This window comes from Typopeltis vanoorti, chromosome 21, assembly GCF_054136105.1.
Source record: "Typopeltis vanoorti isolate ZY-2024b chromosome 21, IOZ_Tvanoo_1.0, whole genome shotgun sequence".
Taxonomy (NCBI): domain Eukaryota; kingdom Metazoa; phylum Arthropoda; class Arachnida; order Uropygi; family Thelyphonidae; genus Typopeltis; species Typopeltis vanoorti.
The window spans coordinates 89530826-89554555 of record NC_143569.1 but is presented as its reverse complement, the minus strand read 5'-3'; the positions used below and the strand labels follow the sequence as shown (position 1 = coordinate 89554555).

The window sequence follows — 23730 nt, the reverse complement described above, 5'->3', positions numbered from 1 at the left end:
ATACAGCTCTTCTGGCTGACAATATTCAGGATCTTCAAAATCTTTTGGAACTAATAAATGCAGAGAGTGAAAAAATGGGATTAAAAATAAATATCACCAAAACTAAATTCATGGTCATAAGTAAGAAACCAATTCTTAATTTAGCACTTTCTTTAAATAGGAAACAAATAGAAAGAGTGGCAAAGTTTAAATATCTCGGATGCTGGTTAAATGAAGATTGCAATCCAGAAATGGAAATAAAAGTTAGAATTGAAATGGCAAGAAAAAAATTTTCTCTTGATGAAATCAACACTGTGTAACTGCAGTTTAAACTTAGAACTTAGAGTATGCATGGTTAAATGCTATGTATGGTCTGTACTGCTGTACGGTGCAGAAACTTGGACCTTGAAGCCTTTGAGATGTGGTTATACAGACGAATGTTAAAAATCCCATGGACAGCAAAAACGTCCAATCAGGAAGTACTGGAACATATGGGGAAATCACGTGAACTTTTAGATACCATAAAAAGAAGGAAAACTGCATATCTTGGTCACCTACTTCGTAATGAAAAATATAAGATACTTCAATTGATTATAAAAGGGAAGATAAATGGAAGAAGAGGACAAGGAAAACGAAGAAAATCTTGGCTGGCAGATATCAGACAGTGGACTGGTATGAACTCCTCATCAAGCAATATATGCAATATATGAGAAGTGGTGCGTTTTCAGGGGCACGTTTATCTTGCCTAGTTATATATATAAAAAATATGCAGAGTAAAAAGCAAATCAAGGTAATGTGAATCTTTTGAATGCAGTGATGAACTTATACCATAGCTGAATGTACTTATGCCATAGCTAATTTATATTATATAAATTATCTATGGTATAAGTACAAGCTTTTTTTTAATTTTTTTTTTTTTTCCTCCTCTCCTATATCATTCACCATCTACTTTTATGTTACTCTTACTGAAACTTGCCCTTCTTTTATGGTTTCCTCAACACTACACTAAATATTGAACAGAACTATCACTGGAACTATGCTAAACATAGTATTGCTCTTTTATTTGTGCAATCCAAATTACTCCAAGTGTATGACTGCATTTTAGATTCATTTGCTAATCTCATAATGCAACTCCTTCACATCCTCCTAAACATGAACCAAGTTTATGAGTGTATACCTGGCATCGGTTAGCCAGTAATACTGTCATACATAGATACTTGCTATATATGATCTAGTAACTAAAATGTCTGGTCATGTTTCTATACCTTTTTTATTAATCATAGTCACAACTTATGAATCATTTTAATTAATCAAAACAAGAATTTTATAAATCCTTATGTCAAGGCCTTTTTAAAGTAGAGTCGTTTAGGTTTCATGAGACATTCAATTTTCACAAAAAATGCTTCAACATGGACTTAGCCAGAAATTGCTCGGGCACTATACCTCTAGCTGCTTTCCAAAAATCGATTCTAAAATGTTCAAACATCTGGAGTGTCTTTTTAAATCAGTATTATAAACCCAAATTCAGTAAGCCATTTACTGACTTCAAAAACTGCATAGGCTGAGTAGTTGAACAAGTATCAAAATGACATGAAATGTAAAGAAATTTCTTACTGCTGATGTCATGAAAGAAAAACTAGTTAAGGAAATCAAAGACTCCAGTAGTGAGTCTCTTCTAGATATTTCTACAGATATTTTAGAAAAGGGCAAACTCATTCATTTATTTGAGATGCTAGATACAAATTGGAAGAGGCATTTGTTTATGCAATTCTTCTCCAAAACTCAGCTGCAATGTACTTTAATAGATGAGAGAGCGAAATGAAGAAATTCTTGTAATGGAAGACTGGTAATTGGTTTGCAGGCAGTGGAGAAGTAACATATAATGCTGGGATAAAAACAGTGCACTAGTTGCAAAATTACTGAGACATGTCAAATATTACACATTATTGCACATAATTTAAATTTGGCTCTGTTTTTCTATTAAAGGTGTTAACGGTGATATATGTATATATATACCTTTTACTACAAGTCATACTATGGGGCGAGTAGTGTGACCAGTAGATTTTTGTCCTGGTGTTTAGGCTTATACTTTGATTCCCTAGCATCATCTTGTTTAAGGAAATTAACAATGTAGAGTAGATAATAATTAAAAATATTTAAGTATTACTTCCTATATTAACAACTGTATTTCCTATATGAACAGTCAACATCCTAAGATTCAATTCACAACAGAAATATAGAAAATAACAACAATTGCCCTTCCTGGATACTCTACTTACAAGACAACCAGCTGGATCTCTGACTTTCACAGTCTACAGAAAACCCACGCACAGGTAAATACCTCCATTAAGAGTTCCTCCCCTGCCTCTCAACAATTTGTACTACAGAAACTTTAGTCCACTGGACAAAATTAATTTCTCAGATAACACTGCATTCAACACATAAAAATATAAAAAACATCTTTTGGCCAATGAATGGCTACACCTCTCACCAAATAAAAAGAATTTTAACACTATGCAAACCCCCACCTCCAAATACTTGTGGCATCTCAGAAAAGGTGCCCAAGATCTTAAAAAAGCACAATCTTGTGACCACTTATAAACCTCACAACAAGCTAACAACTGTTATCTGCCCCCCCCCCCCCAAAAGATCAGTTACAATCTTTGGATTTACCAGAGTGTACTAGGTACCCTGCAGCTGTAACCTTTCATATTATGGAGAAACAGGTGGGACAGCAAATATCCATATATCGGAGCACCAGGATTACATCCATTTCCACCATACAAATCGTGAGGATTAGCAGACCATGCCCTGGATCCCTGGCACAGGATCCATTGGGAAAAAAAGTCACCTTACTCCACTGAAGCAAACTGAAATTCGAGAGTCCTTTCCTCAAATCTGCCTGCAGCTCTTACCAACTATCCCAACCTCAACAGATATGGTTATATCAAACTACCTCTCATATGGGAAACCCTTATCGGCAGCCAGTCAACCCAAAAGCCAAGAACACCCAACCAAAGCCAATAGGTGGCATAATTATAGAACTTTAGGCAGGCATCTGTATCTCTCCTATTCCATCTTTGTTACTGAAGTATGCTTGCATGCACGTGTTTAATATCGTTGCATTAATCCCTGAAGATACTAATTTAGTTTCGGCAAAATATAGGAAGTAATAATTAAATAATTTTAGTTATTATCTGACCTGCATTATTAAATTCCTTAAACAGCAACATGATGCCAGTAGATTTAAGTGTTATTTCTGGAGCTAGCATACATCCTTGCAGATGAGATTTCTTAGCTTATAGAATTTACTTTTGGCAGCATTACAATATACCTGAATCCATCTATCTGACAGCATATTATTTACAAGAGTAGGAATTTCAAGATTAGGCTTTTTTGCCAAACAATGTCATACATAAGCTCTGAAAGATCCTAAAAAATAGGTTGTGTTGATGCATTTAACAAAAACATTTTCAGTATAGGCGGCCAATCACAGCAACTCTGTTAGGCTTAAATAGTTGAAACATTGTAATTTTTGTATGAAAACTGTATAATTTCATGTGTACTTATTTAATAATAAACTGAAGATATTAAAATTTAACATGTGCCAACTCTCACATGTTAAGTAAAATTAAAATTGATTATGGAAATTTGAAAACAGGTATAAATTGAAGTATAGATTATCATAAATACATATCTAAAATAAACAATTTGTTTTCCAGAACATAGGTAAAGGATCATTGTGGTGCATTGACTCAGAGTTCCGTCCCAACCTTATTCAAGCCTTACAAAAAGCACCTAGTATGGCAAACATGGAGTTCAATCAACTGACAAGACTAAACTCCCCATACAAGTCATCAGACAGGTTTTTACTTTTGAAGTTTATTTAAACATTAAAAATTAACATTGTGTGCTGTTAGTAACAGTATAGATTTTCAGTCTCCCATCCTCAAATGCTCATCTATCTGTCCTTAAGAATTTCAGAAACAACTGATCTGTTTGGATTTTTTTTATGGTTTTGTTTTTAGAATATCTCCAGATGAGTTTTTAATTTGCAAGCCTAGCTAAGAAACAATTTATATAAAACAGTATACAGGGAGAGGGAAACAAGTTTGGGAATACAGTAATCTACCATTTATTGAACTCTTCAATTATCAAAATGGTGAGTTAGGATAATTGAAGTAATATTACATGGTGCCCTATAGAGAAGTCGATTGGCAACTAAGGGTTATTGTTTTGAAGGTCAGATAAGCAGTACATTAATGCAGTTTGAGAAAATCTTAATATGGGTACATTTCACTTCTGAAAAAGAAATGCTTATAATTTACTTAGCATTAGAAAGACTTAGATTTGATATCCTTGTAGTGAAAAAGGATGAGTCCTCATGAAATAGATGAACTTGCCAAAAAATACATGCAATTATCAGACCTAATATTACCTGTATTGCCCTCATGGAATTAGGTGCGTCAGCTATAATTCCAGCTAGTAACAAAGTTGATTAATATGAAACACAGATGTTAAAATAATGATGTTCATTGAACTCAAAATCATTTTTGTTGTGTACTATAAATTTGATTTATTTATTATCATTTGTGACATATGGTTCTAAATTTTGGGACTTCAAATGGTCTGATTTAAACCAAACTTGACAAATTTTAAATACCCTAAAGCCAAATTTCATTAAAATCCATATATCCAGAGCACAGTTAAGCATACAGGCATATAGATAAAACAGGTCTGATAATAACTCATACCAGTTTGCAAACAGAATCCTAAAAAGAGCTTAAATCGAAGTTAGAAATTAACTTATTGTAATATCAATGAAGATTTTTCATTACAAATATTAAATTTTATGGTTTGACTGCACTTCTAGAGAAGGAAAATTTATATCTCCTTTTCATTTTGTCCATAACACAAATATAGTTTAACAATAGACAATGCTGGAAATGTCTACCATTCTTCTGAAATCAAACAGTCACTTGTTTAACCATATTCTGTGCAAGTTGAAGAGTTCTTTGATTTTTACTTGTAATGAAGGCTGAGATATCCATTTTAAGGTCTTTTTATGGTAAGGATTATTGCCATATATGTGTGTGTGTGCTTTGAGATGCCCCCCCCCCTCCCAAAAAAAGAAATTGGAAATAGAAGATGTAAGGACCACAAACCATATCTGTTGCCTGAAAATTCTTGCAATAATGCTGTTGCCATTCACATGATATAGTAGGTGGCTCTGTCTTGCTGAATTCATGAATTTCTCTCATTAACTTCTAGAAAAGTGATGACTGCATTAAAATGTCTTGATAACATTATTATTTCACAGTGTCTGTAAAGAATATCAGATATAATTTGCCACCATGAATCTGTGAATAAAGCAGTGCAGAAGACTTGCATAATCATTATCGCTTTCCTGATATGTATCCTCAAGGAGTGTCAGGCTATTATAACAGCACTACATGATTAAGTTTACATTATTATTAATCTCCCATTAACAGTTTTTTTCCAAATTAGTCTCTTACTACTCACACATTCTTGAATGCAAACAATGTCAAGTTCCTTCTTAATGTCTTAAGTTTTAATTCTGCCATTGATGCCATCTGTTCAGACCCCTAATTTTTCTCAGCACTCATATCTGTGGTCTGTAGTCTTTAATCAAGTGCTTTATTTCAAAACCAACACTCAGATCCATAACTTAAACTGCTTTGAATGCTGTCTTTGTATACCACTAGTTTGGTAGTTTGGCTCATTTCTCTCTTATTCCATATAACTTTATTGAATTGGCTCCCCATCATACAAGCTTTCCTTATTATGTTGTCTATTTCCAAATTTAATTTGCCATCTTCACTAAAAACTGTCTAAATAGTTGAAATATTTTACATGTTCTATAGGTTCTCTGTTGAGATGCATCTGTGAAGATTTCTATTTTCCTGCCTATTTTCATAGTTTTGGATTTTTTATTGCTGTTTTTCATGCCAAATTCGTTACATTTGTTATTCAACTTAGACAATCCTGGATGCTTGCATTGGATGTATTTAGGAGTATGCCATCATCTACCTAAAGAAAAGAGATTAAGTTTGATATCTCCATTTCTAATATCAGGTTTGATGCCACCTTCTTTCATAATGCAATCCATATAGATGAGAACACTGGAGATAGTGTGTTGTCTTACACCTGATTTTGTATCAAATAATCTTTTTGTATTTCCTTCATTTCTAACTGCCTTCTTAAAATTTGAACTGACTGTATAACATTCCATTTACTGTATGTAATCATAGTGTTTTGCAAAGCTTTTCTGTGGGCTCCTTATCTTATTCCCATGATTTGTCAACTGTTTGTCATAAAGTGAAAATCTGATCTTGATAACCTGTATTTGGCCTGTATTTGTTCTTCTCCAAGTTTCTCCTCCAAAATTTTTTTCAGCCTTATTTCAAGTACACTTGCGTAAATCTTACCTGGCACTTTGAGAGAGAGATTCCTCTGTAATTCTCATTCAGCTTTATTATTATTATTAAGAGTTCCTGACTCCAGGAAGTCAAGAACTCATCAAGGATGGCCATACTATTTGCACCAGCTGTCATACCTTTTTTTGAATTCATTCATGTTACTTGCACACACAACATCCAATGACAATCCATTCCATTGGATTGCCATTGATTCCCATCTTTCTATGAGAGAAAAATCTAGCCCTAACCCCTTCTTGACATTCATTCTTAACTTCCATGGATGCCCTTGTGTCCTTTCTCCACAACATGAAAAATTCTATCTACTGAAATTCTGTATAACCCTTTCAGAAGTTCGTAAGTCTTAATCATATCACTCCTCTTTTTCCTGTTTGCTAGTGTCTGCGGCCTACAAATTCTCAATCTGTCTTCATAATTTGCCGACCTGGTTAGCGTATCCACCTCCAGCCAAAAGGCTGCAGGTTTAAATCTCACTGTGGGCATGGATCTTTGTGATTGTCTGTGAAAATAGTACGCCAACACACTAGATGCCATTGATGTAGATGATGCAGTTTGCTGTAGTTGGTGGATTGAGAGGTGGAGACGGAGAGTTGTAGAGTGGGTGCCCTCCCTCGGTGAGTCTTTGGACTCCTTGGAGGTGTCACATAATAATAATCTGTATTCCACAATCCTGATATCATTTTTGATGCCATCCTTTGCACTCTCTCCACTATATCAGAATCAAAATCACGGAAACCAGACCTGCACGCAGTAGTCCAAGGGAGGTTTTATCAAGGCCTTGTAAAAGAGGCAAAATGACTTCCTTATCTTTACGTGTCAAGGTTCTTTTCAGGATTGATATTATTCTCTGAGTTGTACTTAGAATTTTTATGATATGATCCTTGTACTTCAATTTCCTATATATTAAAACTTCAAGCTCCGTAGCCTGATCAGTTTCTTCTAGCATAATCCCACCAATATAATACGACATTGGATATCTAATCACATCAAAGTGCATGACCTTACATTTATTAACATTGAAATGACATCCATTTTCCCATGTCCACAATTCCAGCCTATTCAAATTATTCTGCAAGTTCATATCTGCTGCGTTCTTGATTACCCCACCTATCTTTGCATCATTGGCAAATAGCTAGGTTGCATGTCAAATCCTTCCCAATGTCATTACTGAATGAATAACAGTGGAGCAAGAACTGATCCTTTAGGCACACCACTGTTATACTGAATCTTGCAGATTTGTCTCCCCCCCCCATATACAACCTTTTGGTATCTGTCAGTCAGCTATCCTCTTATCCATGCCAACAGTTTATAATTGAATCTCATATTCTTCAATTTATGCAACAGTCTTCCATGCTATATTCTGTCAAAAAATGTCAAAAAGCCTTAGCAAAATCCAAACGTATCATAGCGTATCCCTTCCCCTTGTCTATCTCAGTGGTAACATTATTATAAAATGTAAGTTGCTAACACATGACTTTCCCTTAGAAACTTAGTAAACTCATGCTGTTTGTTGCAAAGTAGAGATTCTCTGTCAACCCGCTTCTGAATGTGAGCCCTAACCAACTTTTTCAGAATCTTCACCACCACTCTTGAGCAATGCGGTTACCATACATTCTTTCCACTCATGTGAAATCTTCCCTGTTCTGAGACTCAAATTATATAGCCTGGTCAAGGGAATAGGCAGCTGAGCTGAACACTCTTTTAGCATCTGTGTTGCTATCCCATCAGTTCCTATTGCAGAATTCTTATTCAGTTTTTGCAACAGCTGTAGTACTTCCTCCTCATCCACATGAGTTTTCTCATATGGTGAAGAGAAAGCAGTGAGTTCAATCTTGCATATACTAAGTTGATAGCTTTTAGTAAAATGGCTGTTATTAGTTGAACAATCACTTTCATCAGTCACCTGCATACCATCTGCATTCAGTAGAGTTATTCTTTCATATTCATTCTTTCTGTTATTTGCAGCATAACAATAGAATTCTTTTGGGTTGTCTTTAACTTGCAGAGTCTGTTTCTTTTCCTATCCAGACTTAGCTTTCCATACAACACTTGTGACTCTTCTGGCCTGCTATTTAAAATTATCATAACTGATATCATTCTTATGCACACAATATAACTTCCACATCATCTTTTTCTTACAAATCTGCTGCTTGATTAGATTACACATCCATTTTACTTGAAGCAACATCCTTTGAGAAGGTTTTCACCATATTCCTATAAATTCATTTTTTCAATCAGTTGCAGACTGTATATTGTGGTGTACTACACAATGTTCACAATAGATTGCAGCTTAGTTTACAAGATTTGTGTGGTACAGAAAGTACAAGCAAAGGTAAAAACCTAATTAGAAAGCATTTTGCACTGGAAATATTATCATGGATAGATGATGACAGTATGTTTCTTGACCATGTTGCATTTTCTGATAGTCACTTTCATGTTGAGGTTCACTGACCACGTTGTGGAATATGAGGAATTTCAAATCTGCAATGAAACATGACCATGACAATTTCAAATTAAATGTATATTGTGTGTGTGTGTGGGGGGGGACTTGATTTGAATATGCTCAAAATTATGCAATCCCATGTAAAGGCTGTCTCTTGTAATGTATGAAGAAGCACTCTCACATTTTTACAATAGTGACACTTCTTGAAGCAGTTTCCATTCTAATGGATTAGGTGAGCATTTCCCACCACAAAACTGTCTAGATTACGTAAACTGGTGCAAGATTCAGTATTGTCTTCAAGTTTGGCAGCCCGTTCTTGATGGGCTGCCAAACAGGTAGAAATCCTGAAACCCACTAAATTTTCGATTTCTTCATCTGAGTGAAAAGTGTGATTCATTTTTTTATTATTAGTAATTTTGCTAGCTATCATGTGTAATAGTTCACATAATTTTCCTTATTTACATACTGTAATTATCCTTCAGAAATTTTTGTGATTCAACAAATTTATCAGGAGGGTAGTTTATTAAGGATAATGAAAGTTCTTCAATATGACTCATTCCATTTTCATGATGACAATGAAGTGTTTTGAAGTATTTCTGTATATATATGTGGATGCACAGAAAAATGCTCTTATTTTCAAATTGAAAATATAAATTTTGTACTTTCAGTTCAACTGTGTAAGAAAACAAAAATGATTCTTTGTATTTTTTTTTTTTTTAACTTTGTTCTGAAGTTGCAGAAATATAAGTAATTGGTATGTATATTACTTTAACAGGGATAAGTCATACCCCATTGCACCAGCACATACTGGCCTGAATATACCCTCTCCTGGTAAGTAATTCATCTCATAGCTAAGCATGCATCATTTCTTTTTTCTGGCTTTTGTTTCTTTATATCTTGACTTAATAATTTTATTCCATTTTCCAGAGCTCTTTCCTTATTTGTCCAGGCGTCTTGCTTCCAGCATGAAAGGTATGGGTTCTTAGTTTCAGTTCAAGTTGGATAAGGAAATTGAATTATTTGCATAAGTTAGAAAAACAAATGTTAGATTGCATCATCAATGTGTTTATCCTTAATCTGTTTAAAAGTTTATGCATGTGAGCAGTCACATCTAATCCAATGGAAAAGTGAATATTACAGGCATATAACATTGTACATAAAAAGATTTAAAGGCAGCATGCTGAAAATGCATTTTAAAATTTGTTAGATGATTCAGAAGCAGTTTGTTTTTGTTCTAATGCATTTTTTCTCTGTTACTTTACTGATGATGCATTGATATATTGTAGCATCTGGTGGAATGGAATATCTTTCCAAAATTCATATCTGTTTGCTACTGAAAGTAGCCTTCTCAATAGTTGTCCACTGCTCACTATCTGTTTGTTCATCTCCATATGGTTTTCTATATAAGTTATATTTCCTGGTCTTGATTGGCTTAATGGATCTGCTCTCCAGCCAACAAGCTGTGGGTTCAGATTTCACCATGGTATGGATGTTTATGTACTTAGGTAGTAGAACAATTTATCACTCATTGTGCAACCACTATCCTCCTATTAGAGACTTGCACTGGCTTGAAAAAATTCTATGTTTGGTCTCTAGAGCAGGGTTTCCAGATTATCCAAACCTTATCTAATCCATAGTCCATCTATGGTACTAATGTACTTTATGTTAACATGTGGGAATTCACATTAAAACATGCGTGCACACACACACACACACACCAAATAAATCATGGCCAACCTGGTTGTTTGAGCAGTTGGAATATCTGCTCTCTAACCACAACTAATTGTGGGTTCAAATCCTGCTGTGGATGTTTGTGATTATTTTTAGGTGGGAGATGAATTTCATCACCTAGTATGAGACCACCATCTTGCTTGTTGGAGGCCTGAAGTAGCTCAAAAAAAGTTCTATGTTTGGTCTCTAGAGCAGGATTTCTGGACTATGCAAAATCAATAAAAATACAATAATTATAAAATTGATTTTCCTTAGCCCAATCATGCTACTAATGTACTATAAGCTTTCTTGGGTGAGAGTCACATGAAAAAAATCCTATTGAATTATATGCTCTGTTTTCTACTTCATTAAGCTTGACATGTCTTAATATATCTTTGATTCATTTTTTTAGATCTTCTGGAGTTATTTTCTTTGTTTTTCCTCCCATCCATGAAATGACTATTGGGGAAGAATGCTTAAATCCAGAATATTAATCTTCGAACTAAGCATTATTTTAAATGCACTGTATAGTTTGCCACAAGGTCCAGTCTGTTTGAATTATGTATTTCATTTTATTTTCTATCTGAATATTCATGTAAACTTTGCAACCTAAATAATGAGTTGACTATTCATCTTCCAAATAATATAAGTAGGTATAATACACCTTTAGTTTTTATTGCTTATTCATAGAGCAAAATTTTGGATAGTTTTTTGACACATCAGCCAGCCATTAATGTATGTGTGATAATTTCCTATATTGTTTGCAAACCTAAAATGATTCAAAAATGTTTCATTAATTCCAATTCACTTTATTATCTTAATATAAATGTTTATGAAATTATTTCAAGAGTGACCATTAAACATTTTTGCAAAATCATCCTCGTTTCTGATTTCTCTTCAAACAAATATTCATCATCATCATCATCATCAAATTCCTGCCATGTACCCTCAAGGGGTGTACAGGATATGACAGTACTACATGAAAAAATTACACCATTACTAACTTCCTATCTACTATTTTCCTCCAAATCAGTCTGTTACTTGTCAAGACTCCAACATTATCAGATCTTATATTTCTATCGTCTGAGGCACTTTGTACCGTATCAATCCACCTATATCTTGGTCTTCCTCTGGGTCGTTTTCCTGCCAACCTGGCAGAGAACACTTGTTTTGCTAATCTTTCCTCTCCCATTCTATTTAAGTGACCATACCATCTGAGATTAGCTCTGCTAACGCATTCCTGGATGTTGACAATGTCAAGTTCTTTCCTAATATCCTCATTTTTAATATGATATTGCCATTGATGCCATCTGTTCACGCCTCTAATCTTTCTCAGGACTCTCATATCTGCGGTCTCTAGTCTTTGGTCAAGTGTTTTACTTCTGACCCAGCTCTCAGATCCATAAGTTAAAATTGGTTTGAACACAGTCTTGTATACAGCTAATTTAGTGTTCCGACTAATTTCTTTCTTATTCCATATGAATTTATTCAATTGGCTTCCCACGATACCAGCTTTGCTGATTCTGTTGTCGATTTCTATATTTAGTTTACCATCTTCAGTAAAAATTGTGCCTAAGTAGCTGAAATGTTTTACTTGTTCCACAGGTTCTCCATTCACAACACAGTTGACATTTTCAATGATTCTGCCTATTTTCATTGTCTTTGTCTTTTTATTGCTGACCTTCATACCATATCTATTACAACAGCTATTCAATTTAGTCAGAGAATCTTGCAGACTTGTAGCGGATTTATTTAGAAGTATAACATCATCCGCATAAAGCAAAGAGCTGACATTAACATCTCCAATTTTGATATCAGGTTTAATACCACATTCCTTCATAATGTGATCCATATAGATAATGAATAACAGAGGGGATAATGTACATCCTTGTCTCACACCAGATTTAACATTAAACCATCTTCCTGTACTTCCTTCAATTCTAACTGCTGACTCACAACTCAAATAAAGACTAAGTATTGCTTGATATAATGCCCCATTGACACCATATAACTGCAGCGTATTGAATAGCTTCTCTCTTGGCACCTTGTCATATGCCTTTTCCAAATCAACAAAACTTAAATACAGATTATTATAATACAGCTATAATGCCTGCTTCAGTTTAGGAGTGCCCCTGTTTAAATGTCATTGGCTATTTACTCATGGGTTCTTAGGGCATTATGAGTGTAGATGTACTAAAAAGTATATGTAGCTTAAGGAATAGAAATTGCACATACCTTTTTCTGGGTGTTGTGGCTTTTCCTCTGTCTGCGATGTCGAGAACTGCAGAGTGTGTGTGTGTGGTGTGTGTGTGGGGGGGTAGGCAGTTTGGTAGAATAAGTTAGAAAAACCCGGGTTTTTTTTTTTTCGTAATATATAGAAACATATACTTTTATATAGGGTGGGGAAAAAAGTGAAAGGGTTAATTTTTTAAAATAAGGAGGGGGAAGGGGAAAGGCCTACCCCCCCACACACACCACACACACACTCTGCAGTTCTCGACATCGCAGACAGAGGAAAAGCCACAACACCCAGAAAAAGGTATGTGCAATTTCTATTCCTTAAGCTACATATACTTTTTAGTACATCTACACTCATAATGCCCTAAGAACCCATGAGTAAATAGCCAATGACATTTAAACAGGGGCACTCCTAAACTGAAGCAGGCATTATAGCTGTATTATAATAGTTTATAATGAGGAGTAACATGGGAGTTTTCCCAGAAATAATATACTTAAATACAGATCTTTGTTATAATCCCATGCTTTCTCGAATATTTGTCGTAAAGTGAAGATCTGATCCTGACAGCCTCTATTTGGCCTGAATCCAGCTTGTTCTTCACCAAGCTTTCCTTCCACAATTCTTCTCAACCGTTTCTCAAGTATACTTGCATAGATCTTGCCAGGAACACTCAGTAGGGAAATACCTCTGTAATTCTCACATTCAGTTTTATTTCCCTTTTTATATATGGGTACTATGAGAGCTCTACTCCAATCATCGGGAATTCGTCCCTCTGTCCAGGCTTTCTGAACTATGCAGTGCAGCCACTGTAAGACTCTTATACCACCATACTTCAGCATTTCTGGTCGAATATCATCTACTCCTGCTGCCTTTCCACATTTCAAGCCTTTGATGGCTTTTTCTACTTCAAGTATGGATATGTATTCCTGACTGCATGCCTGGTCAGTGTTTTTTATCACTGTGCTGTCATCACTGCTTGTTTCATTTAGCAGTTTTTCAAAGTAATTACTCCATACTTCAAGGATATCTTTTTCTCCTGTTTTCATTTCACCTTTATCATCTCTAATTCCTTTTACAGCACTCTTTCCTCCATTCCTAAGCTTCTTCAACAACCTCCAGAATATTTTGCCACCTTCTTGATATTTATTTTCTTTATTCTTGCCAAAGTCCTCCCATGACTTTTGTTTAGCTAGTTTTACACACTGTTTAGCTTTCTTACATTTGTCTCTGTATTCTGTAAGAGTAAAAGCTGACTTATTTGCCAGGAACTTTTGATATGCTTTCTTCTTTTCCATCACTGCCTCTTTAACTTCCTGTGTCCACCAGGGAGTTCTGATTTTTTAATCTTTGCACACAACCTCACCACATGCCTCTCTGGCAGAATCAATCAATGTTTCCTTCAGAGTTTGCCACTGAATCTCCAAGGTTTGATTCCTGTTCTCAAACTCTTTCATTTTCTTTTCAATAATATTTCTGTATTTTAGTCTACAGTTCACATCTGAGAGCTGCTCAACTTTTATTCGCTTTAAAACTTTCTTACATGTTATTCTTTTCAATATGAAATTCAATTTTATCCTGCTCAAGACTAAATAGTGATCACTTCCAATTTCAAATCCTCTGTACACTCTGGTGTCCTGCACCAGGGAGAAAACATCACTATCAACAATAACATAGTCAATGAGACTTTTCTTATTCCTAGCCTCTTCTCTCCATGTGAATTTGTGCACATTTTTATGTTGGAACATGGTGTTAGTAATAACCAGTCCATGTCCTGAGCAGAAATCCAACAAATATTTTATATTGGTAATCTCCATGTAGACAAATCGTTGATGTTCATTTTCGTCGACATTAGCGTTTTTATGAATGGATCCTCTTCACTGTTAAAGATCTAATCATTGCAATTGTTTCATTAAGTTTAAAGCTTCTTGAAAGTCCATAAATATCAAATGAGAATTTCTGAAACATACTTGAATGTCTGTTATTTGTTTCAATATATGGATTGATTGAAATCTAATATTTTAGTTGCAGTCGTTGATACATTTAACCCACTCTGTAGCAAACACCATTATAATAGACTTGCTCATTATAACAAATTGCTGAAAAGTCCTATGTGCATAATTTTTTATAAAGAAAATTCATTGTAATAAACTATTCACTATAAGGAACTATTCTTGTGGTTCCTATGTGTCTCTAATGAGAACTGAATGTAACTGACTTTGAAGCATTTTTTAATGCCCATAAATGTTCTCTCTCTTTCTGTGACACTTTTTTGTGTCAGTTAAATTAGTACTACAGTAATGTTGTGATAAAATGTTTTCATATTTATGTAAAATACTTGTATTTAATTTGTAGCTTTTAGTATTTAAATATAAGACAGTGCAGAGCACATTTATCACATTTTATATGAGGAATGCTTATTCAACGACCTTGCATACTTCAGTGCGGCCATACCCAGTCATATGATACATTAAATTCCAGACTACTGTCGTATTGAATCACTGCTTTTTTTCTCCCACACTTGTAGATGCATGGTGATCATTTAATAACATTTTTAAGTAGTTATATATGTGCATCAATGACATAAAATAAAACAGATGTTTACATGAGATATGTAAATGAAAACTTTAAAATAATTTTTGCAAACAAAATCTGAATAGCTTGGCTTAAGGGAACACACCAACCAATTTGGTCATCAATCTATTCCATTAAAAGTTTTTGCATTTGGGCAATAAGATTGTCACTTTTACTGATAGCTGTATTATTAAATATGTATGAAGTATTAACCGATGTAGTACTTTTCACTTCACTTAGAACTTTATTTTTGTCTTTAACAATTGAAACAACAATAGTGTGAGATAAGTTCAATCTGTGACCTATCTCAGTGTCCAATTCACCATCATCACTAAATTTAATAATTTTAATCCTAGCATATAATATTAATAGGTTTGTGCATCTTCTTTTCGGTGAAAGTAACAGCATCCTTACTTTGAATTTTATGTGCCATTATTAACAACAATAAAATAAAGTAATAGTTAGAGACGGTTTATAATTCACAGCAAAACAGAGATGTAATAATCAGTGATGTCATAATAAACTGAGTTCATGAATGAATGCTGTGCATCAGTTAATTCATGAAGCCATGAAGTGATTACTAAGTGATTGAGGGATGTATAAATGGTCATTAGTCACAATTGAAAAGCATCATACAAGCAGATCATCGTAAAGTGAAGGGTCATAAGGCAGGGTATTACTGTACTAGTTTTCTCATAGAAATAAATGTAAAGTTAAGGGGCTGGATATCAGAGTACATAAATTTACGACCATTGTAACATTTTTTTTTCTTTTAAACATAATTTTATTAATTAATGTCATCTTCATTTTTAGTAAGTTGTTTTATAATCATAGTCTGATGGCACTGAAAGAACAGGAGATACAACAAGTGCCAAATTGGAATGCTACTCAAAGTCAAGAACTTGACTTAGAGCACATTACATTGTCATTGCTCACTGACCATCGAAAAACAGAGTTTTGGGAAGAGATAGTAGTCAGAGGGAGCTAAATCTGGGGAATAGGGCAGATGTTACAACAATTCATAGTACAGATCCCTTAATTTTTCCATTGCCAATACACCTTTGTGGGCAGGCGCATTGTCCTGATGAAAGATTATTTTTTTTCTTCTGCAAACCGGGTATTTTCTCACGAATTTTTTTTGTCTGGTCTGGTTAAAACATCGGAATAATATTCCCCGGATATTGTTTTACCCTCTTTCTAGATAATTATGAACAAAATGCCTTTAGCATCCCAAAACACTGATGCCATGACCTTTCCTGCTGACTGATGGAACCGACTTTGTCTTCTTTGGCGCTGATCAATGCTTCTGTCCATTGTTTTGACTGCTGTTTGGATTCTGGTGTGTAATGATGAATCCAAGTCTCATCCATAGTAATAAATTGATGCACAAAATCAGTTTTATTCTTGTTAAAACCCTTCAAGTACTGTTCAGAGATTTTCATGTGAGTGTGTTTTTGATCTGCTGTGAGCAAGTGCAGCACTTGTGCAAAGCTTTTTCATTTGCAATTCTTCATGCAAAATATATCCTACACGTTCTTTTGAAATGCCTATAACCTCAGCAATTTCATGCACTTTGACTCGCCGGTCATCCAATACCATATCGTGCACTTCATCAATGATTTCTGGTGTTGTTACACTTTTTGGACCTCCATCATGTGGATCATCTTCAAGGCTAGTATGGCCACATTTAAACTCGGCAGTCCATTTCTTAATTGCCGAATCAAGTGCTCATAATCTTTTGAGCTTTGAATGAATTTCTTTTGGCGTTAAACCTTCTTTTACAAAGAATTTTATATCCTCATGACGCTCAATTTCATCCATTTCAAGGGATACAGCAACAATTTTGCTTCAGACAGCTGTATAAAAGAAACTATTTGATAGAATGACTTGCAATTTCACATGGATGCTTATGACAGATGTACCAACTTGGGGAAATAAAATTCTTGCTGATAGTGTTACCATCTATGGTTGAGGCCAAGGATGTCAAGAAATTGCATTTTTGTTTAATCCTTTACCCAAGTGTAAGCGAAGTTTGCAAGTGAAATATCTTCACACCTATGCAACTTGTTTATAGAGGCTGATGACTTTACATCAGTTGTCTCAGTATTACATAATAAAAGCACACAGGAAGTGTGCTTTACATTATGGATGTTTACCATGCATTATGTGAGAATGGTCACTACCCGGAGATGTTTAGACTTTTATTGAGGTCTTATCAATGGAAACCAGATACAAGAAGATACCAAGGTTGAATTAATGGAAAAGCTATATATTTTCCATGTACAAGTAATAAAAAGGTGTAATCTATACACATGTAGCATAGTCATGAAGATACTTTGTGCAAACTTTATTTACTTACATTTGGGTAAAGGATTAAACCAGAATAATTTCTTCATAAGACAAGTATAATTTATATGACCAAACAAAAAACACTTTCTGCAACTATCGCTGATCCAGGGTATTTTAATAATAAGGTGATACACCTTTTTACTACTTGTATATGGAAAATATGACTTCTGCATTAATTCAACCTTATGTCTTCTTGGCCTGGCTCCCACTGTTGGTGGTTGATTCCTGGGGAGTAGTGATTCTGCTCAGTGGCAGGTTTTTGCTTGTCATTAAGTGGAGCCACTACTGAGTTTCCTGTCCTGGAGGCATTCAGGTCAGGAGTGATGAGTTTGTTAGTAATCCTTTAGGATCACACAGTGAAATTTAGTGATCTTGTAGATCATTCAGTTTTTGGAGAGAGAGAGAAGTATCCCCTACTTGTTTGCTTACACTTTGGTAAAGGATTAAACCAAAATATAATTCCCAAATATGATCAGCTTGCTCTATAGCAACTACTGAAAAGTCCTGACCACGCCTCTATAAGCATGATCCTGTTGTAAAGAGAATTTATTATAGTAAATTATCTACTATCAAAAAATTGTTCTTGTGGATTCATATGAGCATGCTGTAATAAAAAGTGACACTATTAGCCATTTGTGATTTTGAAGAATACTAGTTTAATAATGACAGATTTCTTTGTCCTGGGTTGCAATTCTCTTCAGGAGTTGGCAACATGTGGCTTGTGACCTACATATAGCTCTTTAGCCTATGTGTATATGACAAGCACATACCACAAACACTTCTGAGTTTAATTTAGCTGTGCATTGCGAGAAGAGTGAATGTAATGCAAGTGCAAGGTGTCAAAGGTTAATTGTTTTGAGTATGAAATAGTTAAAAGGAACAAAAAGTGTCCATGTTTACATAGCATTTGTGATAGGTTCGTGAATTCATATTACAAAATATTTGACGTATTAAATAAGTGATGTAGTATTATTAATCAAGTTGAAATAAGAGGATATTAAAATTGCTGTCATTTTTAAAACTCAAAAAGAGAAAGATTGTGGAAGAAAATGTTTAAGATATAGTGAAAAACTTTTAAACAATAAAACACACATTTTAGAAAGACTTTTTTTTTTTTTTTTTTTTTTTTTACTAAACATCATACATTCACCAAAACATATCCAGCTGGTGAGCCAAGAAAAAAAGGACTGTGAACAAGTTGCAACTGAAAATGGCATTAACAAAGAATTATTGTCAAAGTGGATTAAATCATCAAGCAATACAAATATTGCTAGTTTTGTAGTTACATGTGAAATTGGAACATAGGGGAACTGTTTACAGATGGTGAATACATAAAAGACTGTTTTATTAATGTTGGAAAATCTTTTCAAAATATTTTAAAGTATATATTTTTAAATATAAAACATGTTCCAACTCTATTTCATTACTGAACCCCCCCTCCCCCTCCATAGCTTGAGCTGAGTTCCGGCTTTTCTTCTTGTTTTTATTTTTAAGATCAAAAATGCTCTTTACTCAAAAAAAAAAGGTTGATGACCCTTCCAGTAGTGCATCTCCATCATATCTAAAAAATTCCACTATCATTAAACTGGAACTTGATAATAATAAAATTCATGCACCCATCCATGATAAAAAAAAGAACAGGACCGAGGTTATTGTTCTCAGTAAATATCAGCAGTTGGTGTAATTTCCATTTTATTTCATTTTATTTTTCTAATTTTTGTCCCATCAGTCAGTGGTCATGCTAGAATTAGTGGTTTGAAAAACCAGTTTATGTAGTGAATCATATACATATAAAGTTATAAGCTGGCGCAAAAACTGATGTGTCTAACTACCGACCTATCAGTATCTAAGGTATGGTAGTGAAGATTTTAGAAAAAAGTAGGTATACTCTGCAAGGAGCAACGTGGGTTTACTAAAGGAAGGTCGTGTTTTAGCAATTTGCTCATATTTTATAACAATATTATAGCCGAGTTGGATAAAGGGAATGAACACACTGTGATATTGTTGGATTTTTCTAAGGCATTTGATAGGATAACACATGAAAGGCTGTTGCATTACTGGATAATATGGGATTGGAACATAAAACTCTTGACTTGGATCAGTGGATGGTTGACAGACAGATATCAAAAAGTGGTATATGGTGGGTGTGAATCTGCCAAATTTAAGGTTACCAGTGAAGTACTGTACCTTAGGGTTCAGTCCTTGGGCCATTGTTGCTCAATCTATATATTAATGAAATTAGGAAAGGTCTTAACAGAAAATGTGCAATTGTTTGCTGACGATGTGAAGATAGGCAGTGCAATCAGGGATGCTACTGATATCCAGCACTTTCAGAATTATTTGAAAAGGCTGGAAATTTGGGAAAATGAAAATGGGTATCAGTTCAATGTTAGTAAGTGTAAATGTATGCACTTTGGCATGATGAGATTTCCAGCCACATATTATATTATTGGGGTTATGCTACAAGAAACTGATGAAGCTAGGGATCTTGGCATAATGGTGGATAGGAGTTGGAAGTTCAAAGATCACATAACAAAAGTTGCAAGTACTACTCAGAGCATAATTGCGATGTTGAAGCAAGCCTTGACACGTAAGGATAAGGGAGTAATTTTGCCTCTTTATAAGGCTTGATAAGACTGTACCTGGAAGCAGTGGAAACGATAGAAGGATACAAAGAAGAGTTACAAAAATTATGGGATTTAGATTATGAGAATAGATTGCAAGCATGTGGATTACAGACTCTGGTTAACAGGAGAAAGATGGGCGGTGTGATAGAGGTCTATAGACTTCTGAATGGGTGTTATAGGATATCGCCTGATGAAATTTTTCATTATATGGAAGGTGATGAGAGAACATGGGGTCATCCATAAAAGTTAAGTTTGTTCAGTCAAGAAAGGGGTAAGAGCTAGGTTTTTCTCCCAGAGAGCAGCAAGTGAATGGCATAGTTTGCCTTTAGGGGTAGTGAGTGCATCTCATGTGAATGATTTTAAGGGAAGGTATGACAGCTGGTTTGGGTGATTTATTTATAGCATCTCTTGATGAGTCCTTAATTCTCTGGAGGTCTCAGATAGTAATAATAAAATAGACAGGTGTTATTATTAAAAAAAAAACAGTATCACATATCATTAAGTTACAAGATAAGTGACCATTGAACTCTCACTAACAATATGCTTGATGCTCAAGCTGACTTACCATACACAATATGAAGAGTTAATCATTTATAGAGGATCTGTTTGCAGGTCTTATCTTGGGCTGGTTAAGCATAGACCATAGATATCTCTTGAAAGTCAGAGCTTTTTGGACCATGGTCCAAAATGCTCTGACTTTGGTTGAATCAAAGAAAAGTAACATCTGGGTCAAAGGTGTATTCCAATCAGCAATGTTAGGATCTGATTACAGGTCTTTTCCTAATCCGGTTAAGTGTAGACCATAAATGTTTTGAAAGATTAAAGCCTTTTGAACCTTGTGGTTGAATCAGAGAAAAGTAACATCAAGGTCAAAGGTGTATTCCAGCCAGTAATCTTTCTAATGTCAGACACCTCATCTGATATTAGCACAGCAATTCATAGCTTTAATTCTATACCTATACAACTCTATAGCTTTAAGTCTGTATAGCTGCACAAAAGATGTTCTCATGTATAAGCAAATCACTGTTCTCACAAATTTTATCCCACAGGTTGCTTTAGGGCACTTTTTCTCCTTGATAAAGGTGGGATGGTATTACTAAAAAGTTAGACTCCTTTAAGTTTCTCTTGCAGCTTCAAAACTAAATTTCATAGCTTGCTTGTGGACTGTTAAATAATACTGAGACAATACAGTGTTTTGGCATCTGTTTCCAATGAAAAGAACCTGTTAGTTTCTGTAAGATGTTATTGCAAGTTTTTAGCATACCAGTTTTGTTTGATGAGTCTTTGAAGGTTAAGTATTTTTAGAGTCAATCATAGATGCTTTACTATGCTGTTGTATTTCACTATTCTATTTCTAAAATAATTTAAGAGCATAATATTATAGAAAGTTTGTCTGCTTAGTTGCAAAGTATAAATTAAAGTTGCCAAGAAATTATATTCTTGGTTTAACCCTTTATCCAAGTGTAAGCAAACAAAGTTTGCCAGTGAAGTAATTTCACAATTACTTCAACTGGGCAACTCATATATAGAGGCTAATGACGTCACATCACTTGCCTTAGTATTCCATGATGCAAAGCACATATCCATACAGACATGTATAATGCATTATGGGAAGGGTCACTACCCAGACCGGTTTCAACCTTTATCGAGATCTCATCAGTGAGAACCAGACCCAGAAGTGATACAAGGTTGAAATAATGCAGAGGTCATATTTTCATATGCAAGTAGCCAAAAGGTTTAGTTCGACCTTAGTATCACTTCTGGTTCTGGTTTATCATAATGCATAGCATTATACATGTCTGTGAGGATATGTGCTTTGCATTATGGGATACTAAGGCAAGTGATGTGAAGCCTCTGTATGTGAGTTTATCCAAGTGGAAAGTTTTTCCACTTGGATAAAGGATTTAACCAAGAATATAATTTCTTGGCATCTTTAATTTATAGTATAACCAAGTGGAAAAACTTTCAACATCTATTTCTTATTCAGAGTATTTTGGTTACAAAGTAAATTATACAAATTATATTCATGTGAAGCCTTCACAACTAGGCTTTTTGTATATAGAAGCTGTTAAGTTCACATCAGTTGTCTGAGTTCCCATAATGCACTGTAGGTTCAGACATGCTGTTTCAGAAGTGTATATTGCTATTCTGGGTAGTGACCCTTGTCACTACCCAGACCTGTTTTTACCTTTATTTGAGGTCTCATCAATGCAGAACCATGTATGTTCCATATACAACAAATAAAATGATGTGTCACCATATTATTAAAATGCTCTGCATCAGTAATAATTAGAGAAAGTTTTTCATACTTGTTTACAAAGTAAATTTTACTTGGCAAGAAATTGTGTTGTTTTAATCATTTTTTGAAGTATAAGTTAATATGAGGTAAAGGATTAATATGAGAATATAATTTCTTGTCTAGTATAATTTACTTTGGAGTAAATTACTAAATTGGCTTATTAGATGAAAAGCAATGACTCCACTTTTATACAGATTGAGTTGCAAGTGCCATTGTCTAAAGTAGTTATCAGTTTTTGGTAAGTCTTCTTAATGTATTCTTGCAAATTTGAAAAGAGGTGCTTGTTCTAAGTTGCTGCTATGATGTTATCTGCATACATAAATTTCTGTGAAACTAGCATTAGATGATGTATTAAGTGTATAGCTGGAAAAGCAGTGGAAATAATGAAGATCCTTAAAAAAAGCATTTCTTAATTTATGAAATTTACTTTTGAAATTATTGTTGTCTGCCAGCCCATTCCATCTGTCTATCAATCAGTGTAATGCTGCAGTATTCTGTGGTGAAATGTAGTTCAGCTTTGTGGCCCATGTGTGCATACAGTGTTTGGAGAGAAGTCAATGGACACCATAGTGTGAAGAACAAACAGCCGTGGTACCCACCTTAATAAGATGTAGGTCCTTCTTTTGCTGCAATGACTGCAGCAATCCTGCAGTACATACTTTCCACAAGCTTTTGATAGTGATCAATAGGAATTTTGGGCCATTCTTCCTGCAGGCATTTGGTGAGGTCCTGAACCGTTGTGGGGTGAACATCCTTTGACCTCACACAATGTTCCAGTTCATTCCACAACTATTCAGTAGGGTTGAGATCAGGGCTCTGTGGTAACATTCATGTCTACAGAGCACACAGTTACAACAGCAGCTCTTATGACACATTGCATTGTCTTGCTGAAAGAGACAGTGGTCAGTTCTGTACCCAGATCTGTTTTTACCTTTATTGAGGTCTCATCACTGAGAACTAGATCCAAGAGAATAACATGAAGTAGGAAGCATTGCATTGTCCAGAATATTCAGATACCTCTTGGAGTTCAGTGTTCGTGGTACTGCTGAGGCCAA

At 34.7% G+C, this 23730-nt stretch overlaps 1 protein-coding gene across 1 annotated transcript in view; it reads left to right on the top strand.

The window, feature by feature from the left end:
- The window catches only part of LOC150095096 (uncharacterized), a 332715-nt gene that overhangs the window by 239066 nt on the left and 69919 nt on the right, over positions 1–23730 (top strand). The window contains exons 4-6 of the mRNA XM_090411047.1: positions 3702–3844; positions 9656–9711; positions 9808–9852. Of these exons, the coding sequence (XP_090267173.1) occupies positions 3702–3844; positions 9656–9711; positions 9808–9852 (244 nt within the window). The remainder of the gene's footprint in view (positions 1–3701; positions 3845–9655; positions 9712–9807; positions 9853–23730) is intronic.